The following is an 11,029-nucleotide window of genomic DNA, read 5'->3' on the forward strand; positions in this document are numbered from 1 at the left end:
AGAGTTATACTTCAATACCATACTATAATAATCACAATGAACACTACCAAACCCTTGTCGCCAAATCGCTATGTTCCTAGTCACGTGACCGTATGTTCAATGTTCGTCAAATGACAGACCAGGCCAGACGTCTATCAGCTACAGTGATGACGTCAGAACAGAAAACTTCACAATATAAATGCTAGAAAAAGTGAGTTTTCGGTTGTGCGACTTTCTCCTGTAAAATCGCATTCAGTTTTTGCACGTGTATCTGTTTGTGGAGAGGTGCTCGTCACATCTTAGCTTAAAGTTATAGTTATTACATTGTCACGATTACATAATCGAGGTGCATTATTTTACCTCTATGATAAGATACACACATATGAAAAATACCATTACACCTATTTCTACTGTCATCGTTTCACAAAAAAGTTTGCATATAATGCGAAATGAATTAAATCCAATTGCACACAATTTTATAGCCATTGCACTTTATTTTCAGATCAAAAAAGCTTCTAAAACGTTCTTGCTCATCATGAAAATTCTTGCAGAGTATATAGGGATGTATTTACCAACTTGATACGATCACGTGTTTAGCCATACTGCACACAGGGAACCATACATTTTACCATTTCTTTCGATTTCACTGAGAAAATGTAATACATTGATGCACAATAAAAAGATCGTTATTCAATTATCATTCCAAGATTTGATAACTCCTCCGTTTCCTTTTTGTCGAGAGATATCTCAAGTTTAAGAGTATGATGTCGTTCCGTCTATTTCAAATATAGCGCACGAAACAGTGATGGAAGTACAGAAGACACGGTGGCAGCTAGCTCCATGGTTTGAAGTAGGAAAATCAAATATATGCCATGAAATTTAGTGAGAACATTTGGAGATCGACGATTGGTTATCCCCATATCATTTGTGTAAATATTAAGAGTTAGCCGAAGATATCATAAACGGCAACTGTAACACCCCATTCTGCATGGTAGATAGTGTGTATATGTACGTTGCAGTCTCGTGACGTGGTGTTTGTGTTTAGTCTTAAACCAGATAAAATTGCAAGATTTTAGTCGGCAAATTTCATTTGTTTAGTTGTACATATCGCCGTGAAGACGAAGATCACAGCTAGGTGAGTGACTATTACTCTCTGTTGCTTTGCTAAACTTTTTCCCTTAGAGCATTTTTCAGGGTAGTATTCGACTGTTGGACGAAAGCCTTTCTATTTGAGAGAGAGAGAGAGAGAGAGAGAGAGAGAGAGAGAGAGAGAGAGAGAGAGAGAGAGAGAGAGAGAGAGAGAGAGAGAGAGAGAGAGAGAGAGAGAGAGAGAGAGAGAGAGGAGGGGGCAGTTGGAAGGAAGAAGGGTTGGGCAGGTGGGAATCAAAACGAAAACCAAGGATAACAGAATGGTATCACGATGTGAAGAGATCGATGTGATGCCATTTGGCGTGCTTTACTCGTACAGTAATTCACCGGACTCGGGCCAACAACGAGAGGGACCATGGGCCAACCAATGTTATGCAGCAGTGCAGTATAACGCTAGTCACGGTACGGTTGGTCAATCCACCTGTGCATCACAGAACGATTGGGGTACCCGTTTATTTGTATGTTTGTCAGGGAGGAACGACAGCTCTGACTTTACCAGTGTTTCATATTATATGTTTGAGATGTTTTATCAAACTGCTTGCCTACTTTAGTGTTCTGTTTGCAATGTAAGGGAAATTTGCTGTTTATAATTGTGGCTTTGAAGATAATGCCTACGTCTTGCAAACATACCATGCTTACTACGACAGTGTTAAGAAAAAAAACAATACCAAAAATTAAGCAAGAGTACAGAAGCTAAACTGACCATTTGTATACCAACACTATACTGTCATCGTCATTTTCAAACTTAAACGAGGTTGTCGTGCACCGTGTACACGACAGGAGAGTTGTGGTGGATGGATCTAGGACTCACAGGACTACGGCACTTCTTCATTGCATAACACACGTGAGCCCAAGTTTTTCATTCAAGCCATAATAATGTCAAAGGTCACGGCTACATAACAAATTTTCAGCTCCAGACTCGTTGCATTGGCGGTATATTTATTTGCTCCATAGGAATTAGCGATGCGACATCGGATTACATGTACAACCCTTTTTTCAAAGATCTCCATGAATGAACCGAAAAAGAAAATTCGCTTTGGTAAACACGCAGAAAAAAAGAATAATTCAATATTTGGTAGACATTCACTCGGATTTATGCCAGTGCTGGGAGCGTGGGTCATTTTATCAGATTAACGAAAAATCAACGCAACAGTTACTACCATACATACCTTCGGTCTAATGCATCATCAGTATTACACTGTGTTTGACACATTCAGCACGATCATTTAAAAACACTTCAACACAACGATGTAAAATACTCTATTTAAAAATAACCCACAAAATCAAACAAAAACAACTGTGTTAGGTCTAATCGACAATCTTGATGACTATTCGAATGAAATGTAATAATATCCAGAATTCTCAGTACTATAATTATGATATCGATAAATGAACGGTCGCCACACTTGAGAGTATTATTTGCCGCAGTTGCAATAATTGCTGTGGGAGGGCGATTGACATGCCAATTTGTGGGAACTTTCCGAAATATTTGGTGTGATAGTTAGCGTAAATATAGAAATAGCAACCATGAATAAAATCGACATTAAAATTATTTAAATCAATAGCATTTAAAATTGCGTGTACGCTATAGTCGTACGTTTGGCATACATAGTAGAAGGCCAGTCTAATTGTTGAAGCATATGTAATGGCAATGCGAAGAAAAACATTGTCAATATTTTTAACGAACTGTAATATACCGTAGTCAGAAATGTTGCACCTAAGTTAGGAATATTTCCGACACACACAACTCACGAGTAATTGTTTTCCTGAAGTGGTCATTACATCTTTCAAACGTCTTTTGATTTCATTATTTTTTACAGTTTAAATTACGTTCTCAACGGTGACAGAACAATGGACAAAGCAGAAGCAGTCGACAAAGATGAAACTGTTTTTCTCTTCGACCTCATCACTGGATTTCAAAAATCAAAGGTACAGTGAAATAAAACCCTGCTTTTTCTGAGTCATTGAGCGAAGAGAGTGTCTGTCCCTCATTAATGTACAATCCTTCCTCACCCCTCTCATACGTAGAAGTGGAACACGTCCAAGTGTTGCTTGAATACACTTAGACATCACTGGGTAGTGATTATCTCCTGACCTTTGTACAGCATTATTCATGCCTCTTCATCGACACCGTTGAGGTTAATCGATAAGAAATTCGCCTTTCAGTAACTTAAAGTACGCCATTGAAATAGTTCTGATGGTTGCTTCCTCCCCTATCTATAAAGGGCGTTGGACGTAACAAAGTTGTTCACCCTCTCCTCCAGAAAATAAATAAACAAAATCTGTGTCTGCTGTGCGAAGAGGGACAACTTGAAACTGGCCAAAATCACAAAAACCAGCCTAAAAGCAGGATGAAAGGCAGTACTTGACGTACTCAATAGACCCTGGAGTTACAATATTTGGGATCAGGAGTATAGTTACCCAAAAAAAGACGACAGACAACTTTACCGAACTCAGTCTGAGCTTAAAGCGTTCAACTTTCACTGTATCTGTGGGCACTGAACATGATATGACGATCTTTCACTCGGGTGCGGTGCCCAATGTTAACATCGTTATTGTAACATTCTATCCAACTTGACTGAAGACGTATTATTATATATGTTTTACTTAATTACACATGTGTAGTGCCGAGTACTATGAAATACTAGGTATTTAGCGAACTATATCGTGGCTGACAAAAGTTAATAACAAATTTAAAGTTTTGCCTTGGTTCATCAAACATTAAAAGAGCGTTTGTGGAGTCAAACAATTCTGAATTAATTGTCCTCCAATTTTTCCACAGGTATTGTTCACAGCATGTGAGCTAGGTGTTTTTGACATCCTAGCAAAGGATGATAAAAGCAAGACTGCAGTACAGTTAGCAAATGAAATGTCTACAGACGCCGATGCGACCGAGAGATTTCTGAATGCCTGTGTTAGTCTCGGTCTTCTCAAAAAATCGTGGGATAATGATCAAAACGGTAAGCACCGCCTTGGTCAGCAGCTGTAACACTTGATGGTCTATTTCACTATTTTTGTTTTTGCTGTCAACAGCAGTTTCTTGTTCTACTCCCGAGAGCATGTCGACGTACACAGTATTCAGCTTGTCAACTCAGCCTGTCCATGCGGACTGCGCTGTTATTGTTGGCAAGCTCTAGTCCGGACCAGAAATCTTATGTAAACAACGACTGCATTTTACATATATAGACATTGTATTGACAAGCAAAATAGTTGGTGTTTCAACATGCTTGTGGAAGTAGAACGAGAACATTTCATCGAACCACAAAACGAAAATAGTGAAAAAATTATCAAGAGTCACAGCTACTGCTGTTATGGTAATATGCGCCCCTTGGACAGATATTCAGACTCTCAACCTTTCAATATTATTTTGGCCTATCACTTGTGGCAGCTCATTTTGAAGTTTACGGAGTAAATAAAGTTTTAACCGGCTTAGTTTTGTGAAAATCGGGAGTTTTTAGTTTTCCCACATAGAAATAATATAGGAATAGCAAAATTTGGTAAATTTAATGTCGGGCTATTTGTAACTGTAGAAGAGGGAAGGGACAGTGGGCAATATGTTGACAGTGAGCGGGCAACAACCATCGATTTTTTCCTATACATAGCGGGAGTGCAGCTGGGAACGACTATCACTCAATCACTTAATTTGATTGTGTTAAAATATCATATTTTACGTATAAAACATATCTTGCTACACTTTTTAAAAATCAGATGGTTGACTACGCTCTAAGGTAGCTTGTATGGCAAGGTGAAGGGGTACAAATATTCACAGACAGACAGACAGACAGACAGACAGACAGACAGACAGACAGACAGACAGATAGGCAGACTGGTCGACAAGCGCGAAGGAGGCATAATTCAATAAATGGCAGGAGAACAGTGGCGGGCAGCAACATATAGAGACACGAGGAATACAACAAGGCCGCATAAGACAGGCAAAAAAGATTAAGTTTTTTTCTCAAGTAAATCACAAGAGTATCATTTACTTCGAAGCAGACTCGTTCACCGTGCACTCATCTATCCCATAACTTTCAGCACTTTACGCGAACACGGAAATGGCGACGAAACACCTATCCTCTGGGGCAGATTCGTCGCTCAAGGGACTGATGCAGTTCGTCAACCGCACGACATGGCCGCTGATGACAAACCTTGAACATGCCGTCAGGGAAGGTAAAGACCAGCGACGGAGAGCATTCGGCGCCGACGGGGAGAAACTCTACGAGCGAGTCTACTCGGATGAAAAGTCCACGCTGAATTTCCTCGGAGGAATGCATGGGTTCGCCATGATGGCTGCCAAAGCCGTTGCCAGGGCGTTTGACCTGTCAGAATTCGGAACAGTTTGTGACTTTGGAGGTATGGTGGTAAAGACTCTTCTGAAACAAGGATTACACGTTGGTGGAAACAAAATTTGATATTACTTTGTACATATAGCTTTATCACATTTACTAATTCTTGACAATATAAAAACACAATATTTTGTCCATCAATACCATAGGTAGAGATAAATGAAAAAGATGGCGTGGTGCTTTAAAGAAATGTACACAATGTGGTTCGAAAATCTTGATGCCTCGGCTTGGAGAATTGCACTCTAGGTTTATTCGATGACAAAGAAACTCACGCATACTTATACTGGACACAGCGAAGAAATTTTTGTGCCTAATCCAATGACCACTTAGATGTTGATAATGCCCTGTGTTAGAAATGAGTCTTTGTTTTGAATTTTGAAGAGACATAACTTAATTCACAGAGTAACTGCTTTGATGTGATTTAACCATTGTCAAGTAGCAGCTTTCGAGTTATAACGATGCACCGCGGGGAAAAACAAGAAATTCAAAAATTTGATGATGCCTCTGATATTTCAATTATTAACATAAGACCTGTATACTCCTAAAACGGTCTCCTCTTCCTATACTTACACTGCAGCCTCCGATCACTAGACCAAACAATGTTCAGTTGATATTATAAACACTGCCAACTGAGCTACCGTGTTGACCTTACCAGGGGATTAAACCAAACGGTCAAAATCTCGCTACGGCGTGAAAAGAAATAGGGAAAGGAGGCCCTATATGAAAGAAAAAAACATTTCTCAATTAGAAATACATGTATCACAGATATCATCCAAATGAATACCTTGATTTCGCACCTTTTTCTGTTGGTTGAAATCGGAAAAATTATCAAAAAGCACTTTTGCGTAGAAAGATAGCTCGATATGGATACTTTCATAAACGAGAAGCCCGATAACTGTAACTTCTGGTATTTCACTTATTTTGCTCTGTTTGTCATCTACAATTTCTTCGACATGTGTATTCTAGATAGAAACATTTTCTCTCTAGTTCTCCTCCAAAGCCAGGCTATAATATGTAACGTACATTGTTATTAATGATGAATTCATCCGCGAACATGAATGCACATGTCACCGATAGCAATTGCACACAAGCAGGCCATATTGACAAACTGACTATTCAAGTCATTTAACATGCCTTTAGGTATACTAGGACTTCATTTTGAAAATAATAGGAAAAGATTTAGATTATTCCACGGCCTCAGCTTTGCTGAGCGTTCTAGTAGAATTGCATTTTTGGTCTTTGCGAAGAACGTTCAACCATAGACCCTGGGGCCTCCTATTTCTCTCCAGGGTCTATAGTCTAACACGTTTTCTCCCAATCATTCTTCACAGGTGGAAGTGGCGCCCTAGCTAATGAGCTTAGTCTAGTCTACCCGGGCATGTCCGTCACCGTGCTCGACTTACCACCGGTTGTGAACGCGTCCAAGCACTTCTTACCAAAAGACACTGCAGAACGAAAAGTCCGCTTTTTGGCCGGAGACTTCTTTGTTGACGACCTGCCCAAAGCAGATCTTTACGTCTTTTCCTTAATCTTCCATAACTGGAGTGACACGAAAATTCAACAGCTTCTCGGTAAACTTCACAAAGTAATGAAACCAGGTGCGTTTGCGATAGAATATACTAAATGACGAGTTGAACCGCAAAATAGCTACAGCGAAGTACATTCTCATTTATTCATCGCAAATATACATCGAAGGGAGATTTTGCAAAAATGGACATTCTCAATTTTTTTACAATTCTGTGCTACGCTGTGACGTGTGCTAAATCATTTAAAACTCAAACAGATTATCATTTTCTTCTTTTCATTTTCGTAAAATAGATAATTTTCTTCTTAAATGTGTAACAGTAGGTGGTTGAAACTAGTCGTCAGCACATTGATCGGAACAAAAGCATTATATTTTCTTACCATAGGTGACGCTGTTCTGGTCGCCGAGCACCTTTTTAACGACGAGAAGACCGGCCCTCCCGAAGCGGCTATGCGATGCATGATGATGCTGGCCGGTACTGAAGGCAGGGAGCGGTCGGCAAAGGAGTACAGCCGCATTTTAGAAGCCAGTGGCTTTGGTAACATCAAGATTGAGCGTACTGGCTCCTTCCAAGAAGTGATTATGGCGAGAAGACTTTAAGTTCTGAGTTCTTTAGTCAACACTTTGTATAAGTATTTTCATACTACCCCTGCATGCAGGAGTATTGACTCGGCCAATAGCCTTTCTTGTGGACATGTAAAAGCAAACCTTGGATGTATAATATCTCATTTTCGTTGCGACATAACACAATGTCCAATAATAGGTAAAGAAATGTTGCTTTCTTTGTCACCTCAAAGAAACGTAATTTGGAAAAAAAATGCTTAGATAATGGAGTTCGTTTGTCTAGAACCTCTGTGTAGTTTTGGTACAATGTACAGTACCCAAAGTTTGGCCGGTACTGAAGGCAGGGAGCGGTCGGGGATGCCGTACCAAAACTACGAATAAGTTCTAGACAAGGACTTCGTAATATGATCAAGTTCACTTTCTGTAATTTTGAAAACGGTCACCATGAGTTTCATGACGCAGACAGTGTACATGACACGGCATGTAATAATCTAGACTAAAAGATTTCACTCGTATATTGGTGCTCCATCATCTCCAACCCCACCCAGATTTGGGATCGAGTTGCCGAGTGCCCATACACCACTAATCTTTCAGTCCAGTAATAATTACCATTGCCATAAAATCTACCACAGTAAAATAGTATTGTTATAGCAGTCAACAAATGTGCTCACTACATTCAATATCAATTTGAGTACATAAGTATATGAACAGGAATAATAATTTTGTCGAGTTGTGCAATTAAAACAACATAGCAAAAATTGGCACGACAACGCATGGCAACAATTTTCAAGTTCACGAAGCCGAAATCTTCACTTTATAATTCCACCGGGAAAGTACAGCTCTACCTTATTTTGGACCGCTGCTGTATGTTGGCTAAACGTTTTTCAAAACGTGACCAGGCGTGGTATTTTCCATGTTGAACTCGTCATTATAGACGGAACTGAGTCTACCCATAAATAGCAAAATGGTGATAGTGTTACTGTGTTTGTCAGAGTGTCTGTCTGAAGCAGACTCACTCTGACTTTGGTTATGATGATAGTATTGCAGTGTTTGTCAGAGTGTTTGTCTGAAGCAGACTCACTTTGACTTTGGTTATGATGATAGTATTACAGTGTTTGTCAGAGTGTCTGTCTAAAGCAGACCAAAGATAACATCAACATCGAGAGGAAGGATTTGTTCAGGTACTTGTTTTTCTACCCCAATGGAAGCTTACTCCATGTTGGTGGCTAGGCAGTAGTGCACTTAGGTTAGAAATACGACTACTATTTCCAGGAAAAAGCAGAGATGTGTGATCATATTGCGCTGATACTTGGTTTGGAATTTGAAACACCTTTAAATCACCATGAAAGGACTCATCAGAGACTATTACGCCACATCTTCCATGGAGCAATTGGTAGTTCTTTACCGCATTCAGATAGGGACTCCTTTCTTATATCGCATTGGGCACTTAGTTCATTTTCTTGTCAGCATTTTGAAATTCATTAATTCAAACTGGAATATACATTGTTTTTAATTTAAGATTTGTACGTGCATAACCATTGTATGCGTGCGTGCGCCTCCACGTTTGTTCGGTATTTGCGTTTGTCACTGATTTTGAATCATTTCTTGGTCATTTTTACCTTGTGTTTCTGAGCGTTAATGAAGAACTCCAACTTATCAGTTTAAAGATCAATCAGCTCTAATTTTTGATGTATGTTCAAATGTCATACAAAACGCATTGTGTTTGCAAGGATAAGACTCCTTAGTTCATTAAGCTTATACTTTATTAGAAAAATGAGAATATTATTTTATGTTGTAAAACAGAAGTGAAAATAACATAAAAATCACAGCAATTCCGTCTTCAAGGTAGGTGTTGACACGGAGTCCGACATTGTTTGGTAATTACGGGTTGCATAATGGAGGATAGGTTGACTTTTATCTCGTAACAAATTTATCGACAAAATAAAATGCCATTGTCTATCACTTTCTAAATTTACTGTACATTAACGAAATTTAAATTGATTCTTTTCCTATTAAAACAACTTCTCGTGGAATTATACCAGTTTCACTGTCTTGTCGTTTCATTCTGCACGGCGGCTTTAAATATAGGCCTAATGCATGTATCTTTTTGTTCGCGAAAGTATAAATATTTTCTTCTTTTAAATACAGACTTATTAACAGTTTTCGTCAACGATAGCCTCCTCTTGCACCGGCAGTTGTCGTGAATGTTTTGCCAGTTTTTATCAAACCCCATGGTTTTAGTCATTTTGGGCCACCCCTCCAAAATTATACTGCTCCTTCCATACTGATCGGCCCACAGTCCCTTGGTGGGCTATTCAGCTTTGGGACTATTCGCCCCATAGACGAGTGTACAGAAGCGTACACTCGTCTATGGGGCGAATAGTCCCAAAGCTGAACAGCCCACCAAGCGACTATGGGTAGGCCCTACATAATGAAGAGTGTCAAGTAGAACTGGTGTCCAGCGAAGATTTTCATTTCTGCAAGAGTTATCGTATTAGGCTGAAGTTCTGGTGTGTGTTTGATTAACTACTTGAACTGTTATCACTTTCTCTATGTGGGCTGAAATTATGTTTTATCGACCATACCTTCAAAAGGCTTCAGTAGGCCTATAGGCCCTATCCTGTTTCAGTAGGCCTACACCAATCAATACACACAAATGACAGTAGTCGTCCTATAAATACAGTACTGAATACATGTAAAATGTCCAAAGACAACCCAGCGGCTAGCTGTGCATGGCATGGCTATGGCACAGATTTCACTACTTTCACCGAACCACTTCCTTACTCTTTGTCCTCTTCCACGCCTTCTGGCCTTGAAAGATATCACATGACACAGTCACCTGACAACTCGTGTGGTTTTCCGTTAATGACAGTCCTCTGACTTGACTGTGCTGCCCGCCTTCAACATGGCCGTTAAGTACATTTGCAGCTCTGTCCCTGGCCCTGTAAGGTCATCCCTCTTACTCCTCTTCCTACTTACACTAGCTTCCCTTGGGCATTCCCTACCTTACTTCCTCAATGGCAGGCCTAGAGGCGGATTGCTTGGCGTGCCAAGGGTCCGGGAGAGACGAGCGGCGGATCTGCCGGAAAAATGGATCACCCAACGCTTGGACCATTTTAACGATGCCGATCTCAGGACTTGGCAGCAGGTAAAAGTCTGGTGAGACTACATAAATCGATAGTAATAAATGCGCTACGGGTCTCGTTTATCGCGAGGGGATAATTTATTGATAAAGATTGGATTTGAGACAGTACGAGGAAACATCGCATTGCATTGGGTACGCCAGTGTAGCCCAGCTTCCACCAGAGTGACTCCATTCTACTGTAGACTAGAGTAAAACAGTGATAGTTTGTGGAAAGTGTTTCAAACATTATACGGTCGATTTGGGACAGGGACAAGAACGTTTCTCAGCTTTGCTCATCTACCGGTATAGTACATAGTTACGGACATATTACAATTTGAATCATTG

General features: G+C 39.9%; 2 protein-coding genes across 2 annotated transcripts in view; both read left to right on the plus strand.

Annotated features, from left to right (window-relative positions):
* The first annotated feature begins 975 nt into the window (after window positions 1-975).
* On the plus strand, window positions 976-7,789 carry LOC139118911 (acetylserotonin O-methyltransferase-like). The gene is made up of 6 exons (XM_070682478.1): window positions 976-1,114; window positions 2,949-3,057; window positions 3,911-4,088; window positions 5,161-5,478; window positions 6,803-7,069; window positions 7,382-7,789. The coding sequence occupies exons 2-6, from the start codon at window positions 2,980-2,982 to the stop codon at window positions 7,594-7,596; spliced, it is 1,056 nt and encodes a 351-aa protein (XP_070538579.1). The 5' UTR covers window positions 976-1,114; window positions 2,949-2,979; the 3' UTR covers window positions 7,597-7,789.
* A 2,591-nt stretch (window positions 7,790-10,380) lies between these two features.
* The window catches only part of LOC139118909 (putative serine protease K12H4.7), a 10,286-nt gene continuing 9,637 nt past the window's right edge, over window positions 10,381-11,029 (plus strand). Inside the window, exon 1 of the mRNA XM_070682477.1 lies at window positions 10,381-10,708. Within this exon, the coding sequence (XP_070538578.1) occupies window positions 10,466-10,708 (243 nt within the window). The 5' untranslated portion in view covers window positions 10,381-10,465. The remainder of the gene's footprint in view (window positions 10,709-11,029) is intronic.

Source organism: Ptychodera flava, chromosome 19 (assembly GCF_041260155.1).
Source record: "Ptychodera flava strain L36383 chromosome 19, AS_Pfla_20210202, whole genome shotgun sequence".
In the NCBI taxonomy this organism is placed as follows: Eukaryota; Metazoa; Hemichordata; class Enteropneusta; family Ptychoderidae; genus Ptychodera; species Ptychodera flava.

What these genes read in the sequence shown, in the direction of transcription:
- LOC139118911 (XM_070682478.1), top strand. Translation starts at nt 2,980, where the DNA reads ATGGACAAAGCAGAAGCAGTCGACAAAGATGAAACTGTTTTTCTCTTC. An exon ending in GTGGGATAATGATCAAAACG is followed by an intron (nt 4,089 to 5,160) that starts GTAAGCACCGCC and finishes CATAACTTTCAG; the next exon opens with CACTTTACGCGAACACGGAA. An exon ending in AACAGTTTGTGACTTTGGAG is followed by an intron (nt 5,479 to 6,802) that starts GTATGGTGGTAA and finishes CATTCTTCACAG; the next exon opens with GTGGAAGTGGCGCCCTAGCT.